Source organism: Pristiophorus japonicus, chromosome 2 (assembly GCF_044704955.1).
Source record: "Pristiophorus japonicus isolate sPriJap1 chromosome 2, sPriJap1.hap1, whole genome shotgun sequence".
NCBI lineage: Eukaryota > Metazoa > Chordata > Chondrichthyes > Pristiophoridae > Pristiophorus > Pristiophorus japonicus.
In genome coordinates this window covers 276990914-277014086 of record NC_091978.1, presented here as the reverse complement: position 1 = coordinate 277014086, position 23173 = coordinate 276990914, and the positions used below count along the sequence as shown (strand labels likewise).

Here is a 23173-nt window from a genome sequence, read left to right as displayed (position 1 = left end):
GCTGGAAGAAGGGTTCTTGTCTATGGTGGTCAACGGAATCGAAGAGGTTGCAAAAGTTTGGGGAGGAGGCCTTACCCCCAATGGGTTTACAGAGAACATCGCTCATATCTCTACATTTCTGATGCGCAGTGCGTTCAAAGGCTGCGCTTCAGAAAAGAAGTGCTGACAGAGATATGCCAGTTCCTACAGGCAGAACTACAGCGTACCAGCGCCAACAGGACTGCGCTGCCCGTTGAGGTGAAGATGGCCTTCTATGCCTTTGGCTCCTTCCAGGCAGCAGCAGAGGACATATGCACCCTCTCACAGCACGCTGCACATTACTGCATTCACCAGGTAACAAGGGCACTGTACGTACGCAGAATGGACTTCATAAAGTTCCCAATGAGCAGGGACAGCCAGAATGAGAGGGCTCTAGAGTTTGGACAATTTGCAGGCTTCCCCAAGGTGCCAGTACATGACATCACTGTACACACATCGCCTTGTGAGCACCAACACAGAATGCAGAGGTCTTCCAAAACTGAAAGGGAGACCATTCCCTAAACGTTCAGTTGGTCTGCGACCACACTCAGCACATCCTCAGTCAATGTCCACTATCCAGGGAGCACACCTGATACTTTCATCTTGCGTGAGAGCAGTGCCTCACGAATGTTGCAGCGACAAAGACAAGGATAGAGCTGGCAGGTCGGGGTCAAAGGATGCGGCCTGGCCACCTGGCTCATGACCCCCCTTCGGAACCCTGCCACAGAAACCAAGCAGCGCTAATGACAGCCATGCAGCCACCAGCAACATCATTGAACAGACAATTCGCAGAATCAGGTGTAGAATGGTGGCATAGAGAAGCGAGGCAACACTCCAACCTCCATTCCCCATTCAAGCAAACCGGTCAATGATGAGCTGCCTACATAAAGCTCTTGCTGCGGCCACATCTCCATGCTGCCTCCCCTGTGGTTGTGGTGGACGCCTTCCCTTCCCTTCAACCCCCTATGTCTGCTGCTCCTCTTCAATGAGACCTTAGGGTGTACAACAAGGCTGCTAGAGGACTACTGTGTAGGGGGGGGCGGGTAGTCAATGCAGATGGCATCTGAGGATGCACTGGACCAGCTCCTGGCCTGGAAGACCTGGCTTTCAAGTGCTTCCGATGACAGGACCACTCTGGAGGCAGCCTTCAATATTCCCCTCAATAGGTCTCTGAGTTTATCGTCATATGCTGCATGCTACACAACTTAGCCATCATGAGGGGGCCAGGCATTGCCAGTAGGGATGGCAGTCCCACCTTAGGAGGAGGAGGAGGAGAACGAGGACGAAATGGAGTCTGTCAAGGAACCCATACTGCATCCACCGCAACTACAGGGGAGGCAGCATGGAGATGTGGCTGCAACAAGAGCCTTACGTCGGCTGCTCACCAGTTTGCGGCTGCTCACCAGTTTGCTTGAACGGGGAAGGGGAGCTTGAAGCATTGCCTCGGTACTCTATGCCACCATGCTGGCTATTCTATACCTGATTCTGCGAATGAGACACAAGACAGCTATGTCAATGGTCAAACAACAATTTTTTTAAATCAAAATGCAACAGTTTCAATCCCCCCCGCAAAATCCTAAACAATACAATGGTTAAAGACCTATGAACAGAGAACTGATCTCTGCAGTCAGCAACATGTACATTTACATAAATCTGCTCCCTGCACTCAACAACATCTAAAGTAACATAAAACCGTTTCATGCAGTGAACAAAATATAAAGTAACAACACTGCTTTTTGCAGCAAGACCATTGAACAGGAGTGTATTGTTATCACACAACTATGTACAATGTGGACAATGGTACAGACATTTCTGGCGATGGGTGTTCGCGAGACTTCCCCCCCCCGCCCCGCCCCGCCCTTTTCCCTTCAACGCCCTATCATGCCTGCTGCTCCTCCTCAATGAGGTCTCAGGCTGCTATGTTTGGGGGGGGCAAACAATGCAGACGCACTGGATCAACTAACTGGACTAGAAGACCCGGCTGGGGTATCAACCATGTATGATGCATGGTTGTTGAGTGGTGGGAGCTGGAATGCTGTCATCCTGAGGAATGAGACCACCAGCTATTTCCCTGGAGCCACTGACTCTCCAACAGGGCTGGGCCTTAGCAACTGAAACATGATGTCTACGCACAACTTGTTGACCTGCGTTGGCACCGTCACTACCCTGTGGAACAGTGGGGAACGCAGAGTATGGAATCAGACTTGGACTGCATCACTTGCCCAAGCTGAAGCAAAGCTAATGCCTGTGATGCATCTGAGTCTGCAACATGATCAAGGGCACGCGCCATTTTCGTGAAATCCACTGTTGCTGCTCGAGGCCACCAGCCTCTTGTGTGTGGGCAATGATGGTCTCTCTGGACTCAATTCGCAACGACAATCTGCGATGTTGCCTCTGCAACAGTCACAGTGAGCTAGTCAATGCTCGCTGGGATCCATCCCACTGCATCCATAAGGTCACGGTGCATCACTGTGGTTTCCCTGGATATTTCCATCAGGTCCAGTTCAATGTCTGTCTGTCTTTGAGCAGACCAACTTGCCGACTCATCCTACGGAGAATTGGCCTGCAGGATTCCACCCCGGCACTGTGTTGCTGTACACCACTGGAGCCAGGAGCCTCCGAATCCTCAAACCCCAGGAAGTCAGCGTCGTTGCCAGATGAACTGACGGGGCAACTGGTGGGCTCTGATGCTCCATCGGAGCAGTCTCCTCCAATCCCCCATCGTCTGCAGCATGGTCTGAAGTGGAGGCCTACTTCGAGGGATGCTGCACCTCTGGTTGATCATCTGGCAGTAGAAAACAACAGACGAGTGGTTAGCAGTAGGGGAGGGGGCAGGGTGACATGAGGAAGGTGGCATTGCACAGGTTCATTTGAAGGGCCGCCACAACTCCATAATATTGAGTCGCGCCATCCATTTACATACTCTCACTATCTGAAGGGGCTCAGCTTCGCCCCTGGCAACTGTCCGAGCTAGGACTCCAATGAGCGCAGAGACCCTCTCCTCCACATCGGTCAGCAGGATTGTCTGAGGTAGACCCCTGCCTGTCAACAGCTGCTCCCTTCGATTATGGGAGTGCTTGGACTGCAAAGAGAAAAATAGAAATGGCTCCAAAAGGGTTTCTGCAGTTGTGCCACATATGCCTACCACAGTAGAATAGATGATAGTGTGTGAATGTTTTGGTGGCCTCCGTTCAATCGGTTTGGATCATGCATGTGCTTCGCCAATATGTATTTGCAGGTTAGAGGCATCTAACATGGGGGCTGTAAGTGATCGTTCAGAAAACAATAGGAGCAGTTGGAGTGTATGGCGAGGGACGATGTTAATGATACAAATAATGTGCATAGATCATTAAAAGCCAACGGGTGCCAAAGTAAGCCTTCATCTTTGTTATGCATTGTGAAAGCCACCCCAGAGTGTTGAGAGAGACTAGATGCATGACAAACTTCACATGTGTGAAATTAATTTTAGAAGTAATGGAGGATTGCATAGATACAAATGGCACTCACCCTGACGACGCTCGTAAGGTCGTTGAATTTTTTTCTGCACTGTGTGCCAGTCCTGGCCAGTGTCTGCAGCAGGTACCTCTCCTATGCAATGTCCCTCCATATGCTTTTAAACATAGAAGGGAGTGGTCTGGCTCCCCCAGCAAGATGGAGTGAGTCCCACCTCCTCTCCACCGCACTAACCAACGCTTCACTAGCCTCCTGGCTGAAGCGCCTGGCACATTGATGATGATGCCTTCCTTCCTGCTCCTCCCATCTCAGCAGAAGTGGGGCGGTTTAAATGTGCATCCCGGAAAAGGAACCAAGAAAAAAAGTTTAAATGCGCATGCGCAAAATGGCCGCCCTCTTCAATGCCAAAAGTTTCAGCTCGAGCGCAAATAGTCAGGCGTGCAACACCAAAGCTCCTCCAGATTACTTTTTTGCTGAGAATTCCTGACGAGGGTGCAAACCTTTGTGCCCCACCGCAAATAGCGCCCCTAAATACAAAAAGCCAAAAATCCAGCCCCTTATGTTTATGAAATGTTTTAGGGTTCAATTCAATGCTGGTTGCTAAGCTTTTCTCGTAACCTGTCTCCTGTAGTAACTTTTTCAATTCACAGCTGTACTTTCCATAATCTATAATTCTTATAGTTCAGCTAGATCTTAAGGATTGTGGTCATGTGCTGCAAGCTGCACAACTTCACTTTACAGAGGCCTCCTCTGGGAAGCCAGAGAAGAGAAAGGCACTCAAGGCGGAGGGGGGGGGGGGCGGGGTGGGAGGGTCAGGCAGATGAGCAGCAGCAGCATGAAGAGGAGGCAGTGGATCAGCATACTTTTGACTGAAAGTACATTCCGGCCAATACAGAAGACCATCACTTCATTACCACATTTGCCTACTGCATGAACAATACTGTTTATATCTTCCACCTTTCCACCACGAATATGCAATCATCTGCAGACTCTTCTCTGTGTGCATGAACTCACACATCATTCATACCAACTCACTAAAGTCATCTTAAATCCATTGCCAAAGCCAATGTATGTGCGTTAACTTTCATGCAATCATAATTTCTTACAACCATAAAAACTATAGTGTAAGTGCTATTAAGTTTCTCCTCTATACTTCCACTTGGTGCAAGTGTGCTATGGTGAGAACTCTTCAACCTAGCTTTGTTATTCTCTACTTAAATTTCAGAGTTCATGAGGCAGTTAACTGCTCCATTTCTATGAGAAACTGGAAATTTGGAATTTACTTATGATATCCTCATCCAAATCATTATTTACGCTGAAAAAGCAATGGTCCCAAGACTGACCCCCTGGAGTATTCTGTTCGGGACCCCATTCTGGTTGGAAAAGTTCCCATTTATGGCTACTATCGGTTCGCTGTGTTTAATCTAATTATATATCAATTGCCATATTTAACCCCTTATTCCGTAATTCATTACCTTAGCTATTAGTTGCCAATGTGAAATGTTGTCAAAGCTTTCTATTATCACAGAATTATAGAATGTTATAACATAAAACCAGGCCATTTGGCCCATTAAGTCTGTGCTAGTGTTTTTCTCCAAGTAAGCCACTTTTCTGCACACTCTTCAAATACTCTTTAATTTTCCTCTTTTCCAAGCAATTAAATTCCCTTTTAAAATAATTTAATATGAAAAATACTTAGCTTTTCCCATTATTTTATTATTCTTCCTCTCTCTTTTATGTCATTTGTTCTTTTTCTCACATTTACTTGTATGTACTTTCCCTTGGGATGCAGATATTCTTCCTTGTTATCACTGTATTCCCTTTGCTACAATTCCTTTAATTTTTTTTACCTGTCTTTGAATTAATTCTGAAGAATTTTCCATCAGATAACAGCGTATATGACAACTGAGAATTTTTTCCTGAATCTCGATCTGTTGCTTGTACTTTTCCAATCAGGCCCTGAGGAATGGGGTTTTCTTCAATTGTGAAAAAATACAAATCTTGTGCAAACTTAGGAGGATTATCATTTTCATCTATAACACTAACAGTTACAGTGGTAGCAGCATTTTGTTTCAAGTGGTCCTTTGGATTTATGGCAAACACTTTAAAGTTGTAAGCAAATGTGGATTCATAGTCCAGAGCTCTCCGAATGTAAATCCAGCCACTGTGAGCATGGATGCCAAACATTAATGAATCCAAATTTTGCTGAAGTGAGTAAACTAAGCCAGAGTCTGCCTGTAGATCTTGTCTGTAAGCACGGACTTGCAAAACTCTTGTGTCTGATGGTGCAGCTTCACTGACCTCAACTTGGTAAACTAGTGTTTCAAAAGTCAAAATATCATCCAAATGGTCAACATTCACAAATAACATGAACGCAGTACTCAATGGTGGGGTTCCCTGGTCACTTGCTAAAACACTTATATTGTATTGTGATTTCACTGAGAAAAGACTCCTGTTGAGATAAAGTGTTCCATGTATGGGATCAATGGTAAAACATTGTTCATGGTCATTCTGTAAACTGTACACAACTATTCCATTTGATCCACTGTCTTTGTCTTCAGCATGAGCAATGTAGATAACTGTTCCAGGTAAGCTGGTCTTTGAAATGGTAATCATTTCAGATTCTTGATGGAATGTTGGCGTGTTATCATTGACATCAGTAATTGTTATGTTGATCTGTGTACTGCTGTAGACAGGGGAGCTGCTGGTTTGAGACTGAACAGTAAGCAATGCAAAAGGTTGGGCTTCATGATCTAACTGCTTACTGCTTCTGATGAGACCAGATTTAGATTCAATGGCAAAATAGCCATTTGGATCACCAGAAGAAATGCTGTATTTCAACTCTAGAGAATCTGCAGAGAGAAAAAAGTTGAAAAATTTTATATTAAGCATTCTGGCAAATCCATAGAACCATAAAAGTTTAAAGCACTGAAGGAGGCTCTACAGTCCATCATGTCTGTGCCGACACTTTGCATATTTTAAAAACCTCTTGCCTTCTCCACGTCAGTGGAAATAGTCCCAGTATCTCAAATCACTATTCATAACTATATTGTCCCAACTCTGCCAAATCTATGCTGTAATCTCTCAATAGTTTTGATGTGCTTTCTATAACAGGGCATCCAAAACTGCAAATAGCACTTTTACCATGGCATAATAATTGCCTTGTACAAATTCCTTACCTTTTTGCTTATTACTCTATGCCCCTATTTATAAAACCCAAAATTCTATTGTCCTTATTTATGGCTTTGACTACTCTAATTTTTAGGGAATTATGTACTGGATCACTTAGTTTCCTGTTCATCCATACTTGCAATCAAAAAATATAACTTTTTGCAGCACAATAAAAGAGAAAGTTTTACATCATGAAAACCACAGCAAATTATATTTACATTGAGGTCTGTGTTGGCCTGAATGCAAGGCTAAACAATGAAAATAGGTTCCTTTGATGTCTCAATTTATGAAGGGGAAGTCATGTTTGATAAATTTGCTGGAATTCTTTGAGGATGTAACGAACAGGCTGGATAATTGGGATTACAGAGACATGGCTCCAAGGTGACCAAGGCTGGGAACTCAACATCCAGGGGTATTCAACATTCAGGAAGGATAGACCAAAAGGAAAAGGAGGTGGGGTAGCATTGCTGGTTAAAGAGGAAATTAATGCAATAGTAAGGAAGGACATTAGCTTGGATGATGTGGAATCTGTATGGGTAGAGCTGCGGAATACCAAAGGGCAGAAAACGCGAGTGGGAGTTGTGTACAGACCACCAAACAGTAGTAGTGAGGTTGGGGACAGCATCAAACAAGAAATTAGCGATGCGTGCAATAAAGGTACAGCAGTTATCATGGGCGACTTTAATCTACATATAGATTGGGCTAACCAAACTGGTAGCAATACGGTGGAGGATTTCCTGGAGTGTATTAGGGATGGTTTTCTAGACCAATATGTCGAGGAACCAACGAGAGGGCTGGCCATCCTAGACGTGTGATGTGTGGGTGATGTGTAATGAGAAAGGCCTAATTGGCAATCTTGCTGCGTGAGGCCCCTTGGGGAAGAGTGACCATAATATGGTTGAATTCTTTATTAAGATGGAGCGTGACACAGTTAATTCAGAGATTAGGGTCCTGAACTTAAGGAAAGGTAACTTCGATGGTATAAGATGTGAATTGGCTAGAATAGACTGCGAATGATACTTAAAGGGTTGACGGTGGATAGGCAATGACAAACATTTAAAGATCACATGGATGAACTTCAACAATTGTACATCCCTGTCTGGAGTAAAAATAAAACGGGGAAGGTGGCTCAACTGTGACTAACAAGGGAAATTAAGGATAGTGTTAAATCCAAGGAAGAGGCATATAAATTGTCCAGAAAAAGCAGCAAACCTGAGGACTGGGAGAAATTTAGAATTCAGTAGAGGAGGACAAAGGGTTTAATTAAGAGTGGGAAAATAGAGTACGAGAGGAAGCTTGCTGGGAACATAAAAACTGATTGCAAAAGCTTCTATAGATATGTGAAGAGAAAAAGATTAGTGAAGACAAACGTAGGTCCCCTGCAGTCAGAATCAGGTGAATTTATAATGGGGAACAAAGAAATGGCAGACCAATTGAACAAATACTTTGGTTCTGTTTTCACGAAGGAAGACACAAACAACATTCCAGAAATACAGGGGGCCGAGAGTCTAGTGAGGAGGAAAAACTGAAAGAAATCCTTATTAGTCAGGAAATTGTGTTAGGGAAATTGATGGGATTGAAGGCCGATAAATCCTCAGGGCTTGATAGTCTGCATCCAGAGTACTTAAGGAAGTGGCCATAGAAATAGTGGATGCATTGGTGATCATTTTCCAACAGTCTATCGACTCTGGATCAGTTCCTATGGACTGGAGGGTAGCTAATGTAACACCACTTTTTAAAAAAGGAGGGAGAAAACAGGGAATTATAGATCGGTTAGCCTGACATCAGTAGTGGGGAAAATGTAGGAATCAATAATTAAAGATGAAATAGAAGCGCATTTGGAAAGCAGTGACAGGATCGGTCCAAGTCAGCATGGATTTATTAAAGGGAAATCATGCTTGACAAATCTTGACTTTTTTGAGGATGTAACTAGTAGAGTGGACAAGGGAGAACCAGTGGATGTGGTGTATTTGGACTTTCAAAAGGCTTCTGACAAGGTCCCACACAAGAGATTAGTGTGCAAAATTAAAGCACATGGTATTGGGGATAATGTATTGACGTGGATAGAGAACTGGTTGGCAGACAGGAAGCAGAGAGTCAGGATAAACGGGTCCTTTTCAGAATGGCAGGCAGTGACTAGTGGGGTGCCGCAGGGCTCAGTGCTGGGACCCCAGCTATTTACAATATACATCAATGATTTAGATGAAGGAATTGAGTGTAATATCTCCAAGTTTGCAGATGACATTAAGCTGGGTGGCGGTGTGAGCTGTGAGGAGGATGCTAAGAGGCTGCAGGATGACTTGGACAGGTTAGGTGAGTGGACAAATGCATAGCAGATGCAATATAATGTGGATAAATGTGAGTTTATCCATTTTAGTGGCAAAAACATGAAGGCAGAATATTATCTGAATGGCAGATTAGGAAAAGGGGAGGTGCAACAGGACCTGGGTGTCATGGTCCATCAGTCATTGAAAATTGGCATGCAGGTATAGTAGGCGGTGAAGGTGGCAAATAGTATGTTGGCCTTCACAGCTAGGGGATTTGAGTATAGGAGCAGGGAGGTCTTACTGCAGTTGTACAGGGCCTTTTGAGGCCTCACCTGGAATATTGTGTGTTCAGTTTTGATCTCCCAATCTAAGGAAGGACGTTCTTGCTGTTGAGGGATTGCAGCCAAGGTTCACCAGACTGATTCCCGGGATGTCAGGGCTAACATATGACGAGAGACTGGAGCGACTGGGCCTGTATTCACTGGAGTTTAGATGAATGAGAGGTGATCTCATAGAAACATATAAAATTCTAATGGGACTGGACAGGTTAGATGCAGGAAGAATGTTCCCGATGTTGGGGAAGTCCAGAACCAGGGGTCACAGGATAAGGGGTAAGCCATTTAGGACCGAGATGAGAAGAAACTTCTTTACTCAAGAGTTGTTAGCCTGTGGAATTCTCTACCGCAGAGAGTTGTTGATGCCAGTTCGTTAGATATATTCAAGAGGGAGTTAGACATGGCCCTTACAGCTAAAGGGATCAAGGGGTATGGAGAGAAAGCAGGAAACGGGTACTGAGGTAAATGATCAGCCATGATCTTATTGGTGCATGCTTGAAGGGCCTACTTCTACACCTATTTTCTATGTTTCTATGTTTCAGTGGATGTGGTGTATTTGGACTTCCACAAGGCATTTGACAAGGTGCCACCATAAAACGTTACTGCACAAGTTAAAAGTTCACAGGGTTGGTGGTAATATATTAGGATGGATAGATGATTGGCTAACTAACAGAAAACAGAGAGCCGGGATAAATGGTTCATTCTTAGGTTGCCAATCAATAACTAGTGGGGTATCGCATGGGTCAGTGCTGGGACCCCAACTATTTACAATCTATATTAACGACTTGGAAGAAAGTTTGCTGATGATACAAAGATGGGAGGAAAAGCAATGTGTGAGGACACAAAAAACCTGCAAAAGGACATAGACAGGCTAAGTGAGTGGGAAAAAATTTGGCAGATGGAGTATAATGTTGGAAAGTGTGAGGTCATGCTCTTTTATATTTTCTGCCAAAGTGCAAGTTATTATTTAAATGGAGAAAGATTGCAAAGTGCTGCAGTACAGCGGGACCTGGAGGTACTGGTGCATGAAACACAAAAGGTTAGTATGCAGGTACAGCAAGTGATCAGGAAGGCCAATGGAATCTTGGCCTTTATTGCAAAGGGGATGGAGTATAAAAGCAGGGAAGTTTTGCTGCAGTTATACAGGGTAATGGTGAGGCCACACCTGGAACACTGCGTATAGTTTTGGTTTCCATATTTATGAAAGGATATCCTTGCTTTGGAAGCAGTTCAGAGAAGGTTCACTAGGTTGATTCCGGAGATGAGGGAGTTGACTTATGAGAAAAGGTTGAGTGAGTTGGGCCTCTATTCATTGAAATTCAGAAGAATGAGAGGTGATCTTATCAAAACATATAAGATTATGAGGAGGCTTGACAAGGTGGATGCAGAGTGGATGTTTCCACTGATAGGGGAAACTAGAAACTAGAACTAGAGGGCGTAATCTTAGAATAAGGGGCCGCCCATTTAAAATTGAGATGAGGAGAAATTTCTTCTCCGAGGGTTGTGAATCTGTGGAATTTGCTGCCTCAGAGAGCTGTGGAAGCTGGGACACTGAATAAATTTAAAGACAGAAATAGACAGTTTCTTAAACGATAAAGGAATAAGGGGTTATGGGAAGCGGGCAGGGTAGTAGACCCGAGTCCATGATCGGATCAGCCATGATCATATTAAATGGTGGAGCAGGCTCGAGGGGCCATATGGCCTACTCCTGCTTCTACTTCTTATGTTCTTATGTAATGGGTAAATGCATTGCCTGGTGTGGTGCATCCCAAATGTCGTAGATTTAATCCCTGGTCTGTGGGAGTTAGCTGGACATCGAAACCCAGAAATAGCACAAGGAGCTACCGCTCCAAATTTCCAATGGCCTGAGAAAGTAGGTGCCCCGATACATCACTACAAGCGCAGCTGTCCACCCAATAATGTAAATGACCCCAGTCTCAGCATTTGGGATGCAGTCATTGGCAGGATAAACCAGTGGGTAGAAGTTTCACCCTGTTAGGTAACACTTCCAGGGTTCTATCTTTTGATCACTATGTAGTAAATCTTACTGAAAAGTGTAGTTGTGTGGACTTTCAGAAAGGGATCAAAATTGATTTTGATGTCCCCACAGTTCAGTACATTAGGACTTGATTTTCCACTCAAGTTAAGTCAGCTCACATTTGGACCATAATGCATCAGAACATTATTTGGGAGCCGCTCCACCAACTTCCCACTATTCCCCACCAGTCCCAGCATTTTCCACCAGAAGTGACATCAGCATTTACATTGTTTGGCCAAATATAGGTGGATATATCAGCAAATGATAGGGGTATATCATGTAACATATTTCTCATCATTTGCACCTTAGGAATCCTAGGTACAAGAGACATCTCTGTGCCCCTACTGTTCAATGCTGCTTAAGTTGGCAAGGGATCATTTGTATTTTAAAATCTCCCAAAGGGAACAGAATTGGTAATGGGATGATCAAGTAAACTCACCAGCCCTTCTTCAGCTGCCTCGCATGCTAAGCAGGACATTCTCCAGGCTCTCCCAGGAAGAGATTAAGAAGTCTCCCAAAATGATTTAAACAGCTCTGACCTCAGAAACTCAGAGTAAGGGATGCATCTGTTGGTCTGCCGGTGTTCCTGCCAAGCAGATGAGCTTGACTTTGTCATGATATTTGGCAAGAATATTGCTGAGCTACTTGTTAAGTTGCTAGCAATGCAATTAATAAGCTGAAATATGAAAATCTTTACCAATGCTGCTGTGCTGTGCACATACTCCAGTGCCTTTTACATTGGTTGGATGAGCTGAAAGTGTGGAACACCTGTTGCACCATCACTTAGCTGATCCCTTATGTTACAATTATTTGGCTAAGTGATCCCTAGCATCCATGTGATAAGGCTATCAAGCCCCAATATACAAATTCTCCAACTCTTGGAACAGCTTAACTGCAGCCCAATTGCAAAATGACAGCCTCTACAATCCTCAAAGCTCAGTAGTCACAAGGCCTCCTCCCAATATATTCTCCACCCCACCCAATCCCCCACTTTCCATCCGCCTTGGCTGTGCACATGCGTGGCTGGTACATTGCATTGCAATTGACTCTTTAGATGTTGTAGTCTTAAAAGGTCAGGTCAAGTTAAATAGCTGTACCATAGAATCATAGAATGGTTACAGTACAGGAGGCCATTCGGCCTGTCGAGCCCATGCCAGCTCTCTGCAAAGCACTTCAGCTAGTTCTACTCCCCCACCCTTACCCCGTAGCCCTGCAAAAATGTTTCCTTCGGGTACTTATCCAATTCCCTTTTGAAAGCCAAGATTGAATCGGCTTCCACCACGCTTTCAGGCAGTACATTCCAGATCCTAACCAATCGCTGCGTAAAAAAGTTGTTCCTTATGTCGCCTTTGGTTCTTCTGCCAATCACCTTAAATCTGTGGCGTCTGGTTCTCGACCCTTCCACCAATGGGAAGTTTCTCTATCTACTCTGTCTAGATCCCTCACGATTTTGAACACCTCCATCAAATCTCCTCTCAACCTTCTCTGCTCTAAGGAGAACAATGCCAGCTTCTCCAGTCTATCCACGTCACTGAAGCCCCTCATTCCCGGAATCATTCTTGTAAATCTTTTCTGCATCCTCTCTAAGACCTTCACATCCTTCCTAAAGTGCGGTTGCCCAAAATTGGACACAATACTCCAGTTGTGGCCATACTAGTATTTTGTAAAGGTTCATCATAACTTCCTTAATTTGTACTCTATGCCTCTATTTATGAAGCCCAGGATCCCATATGCTTTTTTAATCGCTTTCTCAACCTGCCCTGCCACCTTCAACAATGTGTGCACATATACCCCATAGCAGTATTATGTGGCATAGCTCAACCATGGCACATTACATGGGATAATGCTCTTGTTATAAAACAGCAAATCATCATACTAACCATAAGCAGCACTGAGATTTGCTAGTTTATATTCAGGATAAGATTTGTAAATCACAAAATCATTAATCATGTCGGAGGATGGAAACACATTGAACTTACTGCTTAAAGGTTAAAAAGAGGAGCAAGATATATATTTTCCAAATACACCAAACAGAAATTGATCTTTAAAACTTAACAATAATACCCACAGAATACACCAGCGTCAGGTGATTCCATAGCTTTTTCCACTCATGAGAAAGGCGTTCATTAATTTTCACAATCATGAAAGAACAATGGCAACACAATGTTACTGGAGCAGTGTTACATTTAAAATGCATGCAGAGAACAGAAAATAATATTTTAGTTATGCTATCTAATTAATTAATAAAACACAATGCATTTAATTTTATTTAAAAATAGAAAAAGAACAGCTGATCCTGATCAGATTTGTCTTTGCTGCATTGCTGTTTCCCCACTGATTACTCAGTGTTGCTCTATCATCTAGCATTATCATCCCTATAGCTGTGTGCATACCCGCACTGTGCTCATCTTTCTACCCACTTGATGAGGCTACTTTTACCTACAGCTAATATTAAAAATATTAATTTCCCACAAAGCAGCTGATGATTTTTAACACATGTAAAAATGAAAACTAAACAACCTATGTAAAATGAGTTATTCTTCAGTATTTTAAGACTAAATTTTTGTTGTAGATATTTTAGTTTCCTAATATATTAAGTTTTGGAAGTAACTATAATGGGGTAATTTATCAAGCACATGCCAGTGGTGAGGAGGAACCTGCCAACACTAGAAATGATTGGGTGCATTGCCCATGATTTTTTTTATATGCCCTAACAGCAGGTGATGTTCCTCAACAGAGTACATATGCACAAAAAATTAGTTCATTATTGAATAATATCACTATGCATGGGAATTCAATTTATTTTTCTAATAAGTCATGAATTCTCATTTAGAACACAATTATCGTCTAAGTCCTTGGATTGCCTAGTACACAAAGATATTTTCGTGTCTTCATATGGTTCATATTCCTTTTTTTGTTTATAAAACCAATTTTTCCCTCTTTCTCAATCTTATAAATAATTCTTTTGAACTTTACCATTGGTTCCTCAGCTCTGTACCCATTTTTTTCCCTTTGCTCTTCTTCCACATATTGCATAACCCCCTACTTTAACTCAGAACCTCAGGACTGTAGGGCTCCTCAACCCCCTCTATCTTTCCATTGTCTTACAACCTTAAGGCTTTAAAAAGAATATCAAAGTATGGTGCCACCCAATTGCTACTTCCTGATTCATACCCATTCTCGTTTTTTCCCAATCTCGGCAGACTCTTGCACTTGGGCTACAACACTTCCCATTGGTTGCTCAGGGGCCATTTGCAGGTGGGATGGGGGGAGTCCAGGGCAACAGAGGCCCAGACTTTCTTTGTGAAGCTCAGAGGAGCACTATTGCTCCTCCTGGCCCACTAAGGAAAGTTTTTGACTTACCTTAGAGGCCATCCTCTTCTACCCCACTACATTTTATGGAGCAGGATATTTCAAATAACAGTACTAAACAGCCAGTGGGAGGTTTATTCTGCACAGAAAATGCTGCCAGCACCAGTGTTCGAAATTCCAGCCCCAATCCCACTTTGTGGGATACCATAAAATCATGTTAATGAGCTGACCTCCGATTCTGAAGCAGGCATAGCAGAATCAGCCCCAAGCTAACTGATAATCAGACTTGAAAGGTCTGTTAGGATGTGAATTATATGTAAATGTTTATATATATGGGTGAAACATAACTTGATTTGTCTCTGAGGAGTGTTAGGCATCCGAACCCCACCTAGGAAACTTGCAATTCGTACTGTTCCAACAACACTTCCTACAGGGACATCTTCTTGTATGGTAAAGGAATAATACGATCTCTCAAACACTGTAGGAGCAAGGGCACTTTGAAGAATGTGGACAGTCACAGTTGCGTTGATAGATGAAGTCAAGTTCCCACCATCTCGAGCAGAAACTGTCAACTGTACACTAGAAACCTGTAGGTGACTGAGGACAGAAGCTAAATACACTGCACCTATAAAACAAAAAAAAGCAACCGTATTAATATTAAGCTCCATGCTGTTATCAAATAAAGTTAAAACTGACACATTTGAGGGATTTAACAAAATATGAGATGGGAGATTGTCTACTTCTGTCCTCCTGGCTTTTGCCCATTAAAATGAATAGAAAGAAAATCATGAACTGGGAGTGTACAGTTTCCCATAATGTGCTCTTGGAACAGGAAAATCTCTCCTGAAGAACCATGAAAACAATATGTTCCTGAAGTTTTTCTTTCCTTCTTTACACAAAATTCTTATTCAACCTTGGCTGACAAGTTCTGGACTATTCTGTTTCTGACTCTTGATCGTAAATTCAACCAGTTAACTTAGCATATCTTTTGGTTTAGGGTGAAACCAAATTCTGTCAAACTTACATCAGAATTTGCCCTTCAATGTGACATAGATCAGATATTTGGCAGACAGCGTAAAGACACACTCAATACAAAGCTAAAGTACGAATCAGCAACAGACTAACTCACAAATGCAAGTCAAGATTGTATTTACACCATCATAGATATGATTGCAACCTACGATCTGTACATAATGAACCTAACTGGCACCAAGTTCAATGGATACTCGCAATATAACATCACGTCGTTAGTCTAAGATTTAACAAATTTTTCTAGGCAGGGATGGGGGGAAATAAATAGTTACCATCAGGAATTTCATGCCACTTGAGCAAATTACCTCATTTATCAATCAAGAAGCACTTTTGACCCTACCTTTGAGGCTGCTATGTTTCACCATTATAATAATGGAAAATTGTAGATTTAAGAAAATAAAACCAGTATTATTAAACATTTTTAGTTTTAACAATGCTTAATTTTGGGTACAGTTGAAAACAATATAGTAAGGGTCAGTCATCAACCGATGGATGCTGAAACAACTGATGGGAAAACACCACTATTGGAAACGTGCTAAAAAGGCACAGGTATCAAGATTACTGTACCTGCACTGGGTAGAAGTCAGAAATCTTAGTGCAAAACATGGAAAGGTGCAAAATCACATCCAGGAATTTACAACAAATTCTCAAGATATTGAGACAGGCAATGAGCAGAGATGAGGTGGTTCCCAGAGTGAAGCAAATTTGGACAGCGTCAATTTCCTAGCTACATAACAGCACTGGCTGAGGCCTAAAGGAATATGTTCAGGCCCACCATTTCAGTCAGGAGCTAGTACATGGCATGAACAGAAAAATACTTAAAAATGGAAGGGTAAGTTTGGTACAAAACTTGATCAGTTTTTACAAGAAATGTAATTTACCAGGATTTAATTATCTGATTACTGTTGTAACGTTACAGTATAACCATTGTAAAATCCAATCAAAAGAAATAAACTCATTATACCTGTAGAGGAGTCTACAGAGAACTGTGAAGATAAATTTCCATCCAGTAGTTCATATGACACCTGTCCATTGATTCCAGAATCCCTGTCAGAGGCCATTACATTTATAATCTCTGTTCCAGGCTGTGTATAGCTGCTGATACTGGTTACATATGTCAATGGGTTGAATACAGGTTTGTTATCGTTGATATCTTGTAGCTCTACATGGATAAATGACTGAGCACTCAATCCACCCTATAAAAAAAGGGAGAATAAGTGACACTAATCCAACAGCAGCATGCAGTTACATAAATGTATGTGAAAATTGGAGTTCTAGCAAACATCACTGATGTCGGCTGCACTGTGTTAGTAGCTTGCATCAATATTGTGTAGTGTGGTTTTAGATTGGTATGTGTAAAAAGGTGTTGAAAAAAAAAAGTGTTTGGACAGGCTTTTCCCCTTTGTTACAACCAATAATATTGCCAGTACTGAGGTGTGGACAGAAATATGGTGGGAACCTGTAATGCCAGATCCCCATCCATTTATATTGGCAGTACTGAGGTGTACACAACCTGTAATGCCAGATCCCCACCCATTTTCACATCTATAGTCTTCCAATGACACCTCTGTTAAAACAGCAGAAGCAATCTTAACTCACAATTGGTGGGTGGGAGCGGTATTTCGGGTGGCAGATGGCCACTAGGGATCTGAGGGAATAGTCCTCAGCCCCAAGTTAAGTGGTCAGGAGGGGTCTAATGGGGATCATGATCGAGGGAAGGAAGTCAGGGGCAGGGAAAGCTCAAGATTTTCTTCTATTGCACAGATGATCAATCCTGCTCAAGGAAACCTTAAAAGAGCACCAGTATTCCTGGGCCTCTTCTGGCACACTCCTAGTTGGTGCAATGTTTTACTGGCAGATCCGGCACTTTGCGCAGCTTCTGTGATTGGGGATTAAAATCGTGCACTCGCAGGCATTTCACTACCCATTCTAACCCCAAAGAATTAGACAATGTAGCCCCTCCCACTCATCCCCAGGTTCACCCATTTTACCCCTCAGACACTTAACCCCTTTCCAACCCCAACCACCAAAGATTTACAGACACCCGAACCCCCACGCACAGATTCAGTCACCTTTTCTGCTTCAAACCTCAGTCCAAAGGATTAGACACTTCACCTGCTCCACACCCCACCACAGATAGACATTTTACTCACTCCAACCCACCTGCATTCACACGCACTTTAGCCCCTCCAACCCTTACCCAGGTTAGATATTTAGATTTACCCGCACCCCCCCACCCATGTGCAGAGTGATCCTTCAGTGCAGTGCAGCACTGCAGATGTAATGTATGTACATAAGGTCTGCCCACCAACAGGGGGCACTACCATCGAAGTCCTAGGGTCATAGGTACACTTGTGCTGGGTATAACCCGAACTTCACCTTTCTATCTGAGTTTCAATGAGGGAGAGGATTGGGGAGATTTCACGAATCGTCTTGACCAGTATTTCGTGGCAAACGACCTAAACAAAGACAAGGATGCAGAGAAGCACAGGGCAGTTCTTCTCACCGTCTGTGGCCCCACAATCTATGCACTCATCAAGAATCTGCTCTCACCCACTCTTCCTACAGAAAAGGATTACAAAGAACTGTGTGCTCTAGTTCGGGAACACCTTAAACCCACGGAAGGAATCCTCATATCTAGATATTGCTTCTATACGCACGTTCGCCCAGGCCAGGACATCGCAGCATTTGTTGCCGACCCGAGATGTCTTGCAGGGCCTTGCAAATTTGGGCCTGCGTTGGAAGACATGCTGCGTGCCTTTTTCGTGATCGGAGTCAACCACGAGGCGATCTTAAGTAAGCTGCTGGCTGCGGAGATACCGTACCTCAGCAAGGTCATCACCATCGCCCAGGCTTGCATGTCCACGCAGAAAAGCACGAAGCAGATATCGCGACAAAACAGGAACTCCACGGTAAGTATTGCATACAAAATTGTATCGAAGGCCGGCAGAGCTGCACATGGCAGGGCCTACTCGACTGCGTCTGCAAGACCGGGAGGCACTCAAAGTTCACCATCGAGGTCCTACTCGACTGCGTAGGAGAGAACGGGAGCCGCTCAAAGCCTGCCATCGGGCACAAATCCGAGCTCAACGTGTTGGCGTTGCGGGGGCAATCACCAACCCCATCAGTGCCGCTTCAGGCAGTATGTATGCAGAGGGTGTGCGAAGACAAGGCATCTTCAGTGGACGTGTCCACAGTAAAGCAAGCTAGCTACGACACACCATGTGGATGATGATCAATTCAGCGTGGACCTGGCAATGCAGCCCGAGGCATTTGAGAGCTCCGAGGAGAAGTGTACTGTGTACGTGCGTTCCTAACAAAGAGCCAATCAATAATGATGGAGGTAAAATTAAACAGCGTGCCTGTATCCATGGAATTAGAAACGGGTGCCAGTCAATCGATAATGAGCCAGAGAACTTTCGAAAAGCTGTGGGAGACCAAAGCAGAGAGACCCAAGCTGAGTCCGATAAATGCAAAGTTGCATACCTACACCAAAGAGCTCATCGCAGTGATCGGTAATGCAGCAGTAAGAGTGTCATACGAGGGAGCGGTTCATGATCTACCGTTATGGATTGTCCCGGGCAACGGTCCATCATTATTCGGCAGGAGTTGGCTCAAGAAAATAAAATGGAAATGGTACGATATCAAAGCTTTGTCATCAGCGGATGATGATTTGTGTGCTCAAGTGCTGAGCAAATTTCCCTCACTGTTTGAACCGGGAATTGGCAGCTTCAAGGGAACCAAGATGCAGATTCACCTTGGCCCAGACTCAAGGCCCATCGATCACAAAGCCAGGGCGGTCCCGCTCATGATGAGAGAAAAGGTCGAGCTCGAATTGGACAGGCTACAGCGCGCGAGGGTCATCTCACCGGTCAAATTTAATGAATGGGCTAGCCCCATTGTTCCGGTGTTAAACAGCAACAGCACGGTCAGGATTTGAGAGACTACAAGGTCACGATCAACCGAGTTTCGAAACAAGATCAGTACCCGCTACCAAAAGCTGATGACCTGTTTGCAACACTAACCGTGGGAGAATCATTCACTAAATTGGATCCAACGTCAGCCTACATGACACAGGAACTGGTTGAATCATCAAAGAAACTTACGTGCATCAACACGCACAAAGGACTGTTTATTTACAACAGGAGCCCTTTTGACATTTGTTCAGCTGCAGCCATATTTCAGAGGAACATGGAGAGTCTATTGAAATCCGTCCCCAGGACCGTGGTATTCCAAGATGACATCCTAGTCACAGGTCGTGACACCACCGAGCATCTGCACAATCTGGAAGAGGTTCTGCGTCGTCTGGACAAAGTGGGACTCAGGTCGAAACATTCGAAGTGCGTTTTCATGGCACCAGAATTCCTTGGACGAAATATTGCTGCAGACGACATCAGGCCGACAGACGCAAAAACAGACCACCAAAAATGTGCCCAGGTCCCAGAATGTGACGGAGCTGCGTTCATTCCTTGGCCTTCTCAACTACTTCGGTAACTTCTTACCCAAATTTAGCACAGTATTAGAGCCTTTGCACAAGCTACAGGTACTGTATGACCTATGCAAGCGACTAGTTTTGACCTGTGATGCGTCGTCCTATGGGGTCGGCTGCGTACTCCAGCAAACCAATGAGTCAGGCAAACTTTTCATACACCACAACGGGAATGCTGTTTAGTGGGAGATACAATTTTAAAATCAAGAATCAAGAAAAATCAGGGTTATTTAGGTTTTCAAAAAAACAATCAGCCCAATTTCTCACCAAAAGCTATACCGATACTATTTAAGTTTGGAAAAAGATGCTGAATAAAAGTCTTATATTTAAATTGGTTTTGGGTAATAACAGTGAGTTGAGGCCTCCTGGGGGTGCTCTGATCACGGGCATGATGGCCTTTTCTCATCCTGAGTACACCTATTCAACCCCCCTCCCACATTCAGACAATTGCCCCCTCCAACCCCTACCCCTCAAGGTTTACAGTCAGTTAATATCCTCCAAGCTCCCCAGCTTCAGACACTTTAGCCCCTCCACCTCCCTTCCTGCAAGACACTTTACACCCTAAAAAAACACAGATTAGACAATTTACTCCTTCCAATCCTTTGTTATTCAGGCATTTCCCCCCTCCTACTCTTCTCCAGGTCCAAACACTTTGACATCAAAGTCCCCCTCAGCCCATTCAGCTATTTTGCTCCCCAACACAACATCAGATTGACACTTTAATCCCCATAATATCCCCAGATTCAAATACTTTAACCCATCTAACCGCACCCCAGATTCTCAAACACTCATTTATAAACACTTTGGGGGTAATTTTGACTGTGACAGTGTTCATACACTTTACATCCCTGGCTCAGACATTTTAACACCTCCATCCGCTTCTCAGATTCAAAGATAATTTTCCTCCTCCAAACCCCCCCCCCCCCCCGCCACCAAGTTCAGAAACTGAATTGGATAGCTGCTGATCAAGATGATGCTGTAAGAGGTCCTTGTTGCAGGGCTGCCCTCTGTGCCACTCTATTGTAAATCAGAATGCCAGCAAAGTTTCAAGTCACAGATAATGAAAACAGTTCCAGCCTGTAGCAGTCCTCTGTTGCATTGTAGCCACAGGCGTCCTTGTAATAGATGGCATAGCTCTACATCTGCCTCTCCACTGAAGCAGAACCTGAAAAAACAAGTCCCCATATTCACTGACAGATAGATGAGACAGGGCCTGCATACATGGTTTATGTCATCTTGGTGAGAGCAGCCAAAAATATGCCAATACTCGCTTTAGATTACCCTGGCATGGTATATTTTGTGCAGTGATATGTGAAGCATTAATTGCTTTTATTGGGGTGGATCTGAAGAACTAGTCAGGTAGTCATGTGTTGTGTTATCTTGTGCTGTGTGCTCAGGATGAGAAAAGACCATCATGTCCATACACCCTTGCCTCACTCTTTATAGGATGTCTCTATATCCCCACCCTTCATTCGCCCTTCCTCCACTACCTACTGGAAGAGGCAAAAAAATAGATGTGTAGCCAACTGTCCATTCCCATCAACGGTGATCAGAACACCACCAGGAGGCCCCAATTCACTGTTATTACCCCAAACCAATTTAAATACAAGACTTTTATTCAGAATCTTCTTCCAAACTTAAATAATAGTACAGCTCTTCCAGAACTTGCCACCATTATATGAACGATTTTGTTTGCCTGGTTGTTTTTGATTTTGGAGAGAAACATAAATAAATAAAATGAAGTTAGTGTAGCCATTTAGAATATATAACAAAATATAAAGAACTGCTCCAAATCATTCTTGTCCAAGTTCTTCATCACTTAGCGGTTTTATGCTCCTCTACCTACCCGCCAACAGTAAGTTGCAAGAGATCAGCTAGAATGCTTTTAAAGTTACCTCAAAAAAGTTGAAGAGTTCATGCCTCAGATGTTTTTTGTGGCTTTATACAAAGGACAAATTATAGTTTCTGAATTATTTTAACTAGTGCCAGGCCTAACTACTTGTTAGATGCTATCTACATTTTCCTCAAAGTTAGGAGGAACCAAGAATACATGAATATCAGATTTAACTTACCCCATCCTCAGCCTTCACTAACAGATCATAACTTGGAGGTCCATCCTCTCTATCTATATTCTGGGCTGTACAGACTTGACCTGTAGAGGTGTCAATGGTGAAGAGGTTTGATCTTTCATAGTTGTTAAAACCCTCGTAAAGAGAATAATGGATGGTACCAAAATTACCACTATCTGCATCTCTTGCAGTAACCTGTGGGAGGTGGGGGAAAGAATATATTTAAGAAGAAGCTACTGTAGGAAAGCAACCATTCAAGCTTCTCAGGACAATATACATGTTTGAAATATAATTTAATCAACATGTTCTAATGAAGAGACAAGCCACGCATTAGCCGTAAATAAATCTTCCTGGAAATGGCCAGAATGAATGAATAACTTTTACATAGGCATAGACTTCATTAGAATGGGATACTCATTGCTTTGGATAATTGGTCCATTTGGATCAATGCAATTTATACATGTGTTCTTAAATTCTACTGACACAAAGTGGGCGATTTTAACCCTACCCAACTGGTGAAAACTAGGCGATGGCCCCTGGTGATTAACTGCCAATTTCATGCCCGCTTTGCGCTGATCCCGATTTTAACCTGTTCTTCTGAGCAGTCAACAAATGCACACGCCTAAAGCCGGCAGAATCTTTTTAATTTGCAGATCGGGGTCCGATAACATAATTGGACCCCAAACTGCAATTTTAACTCTGGCTTGAGCGGAGAACCACAGGTGCTTTCGCTCCAGGTGAAGATAGAAGTGGATCTGGAACCAGAAGAGGCCATTTAAGGCAAATTTTTACTGACTGACCTAGCATATTTCATCTATGTACCCCTGAAAGGAGCTGATAGCATCAAAGTTCAATTGTGACTTGCAGTCAATGGAGTGGTTTGGAAGCTCTACTGGAGGAGACGACAGTTCCGTGACTGCCTCAATGGTGAAACATAAGCACTGAAAACACATCTCCTCAGACAGGTCACAAAACTGACTTGCCTATAC

General features: G+C 43.4%; 1 protein-coding gene across 1 annotated transcript in view; it reads right to left on the bottom strand.

Annotated features, from left to right (window-relative positions):
- dchs2 (dachsous cadherin-related 2) overlaps positions 1-23173 on the bottom strand; it is a 177558-nt gene that overhangs the window by 113291 nt on the left and 41094 nt on the right. The window contains exons 2-5 of the mRNA XM_070862278.1: positions 22188-22379; positions 16591-16822; positions 14983-15219; positions 5322-6323 (exon numbers count right to left, since the gene is read on the bottom strand). Coding sequence (XP_070718379.1) covers positions 5322-6323; positions 14983-15219; positions 16591-16822; positions 22188-22379 — 1663 coding nt within the window. The remainder of the gene's footprint in view (positions 1-5321; positions 6324-14982; positions 15220-16590; positions 16823-22187; positions 22380-23173) is intronic.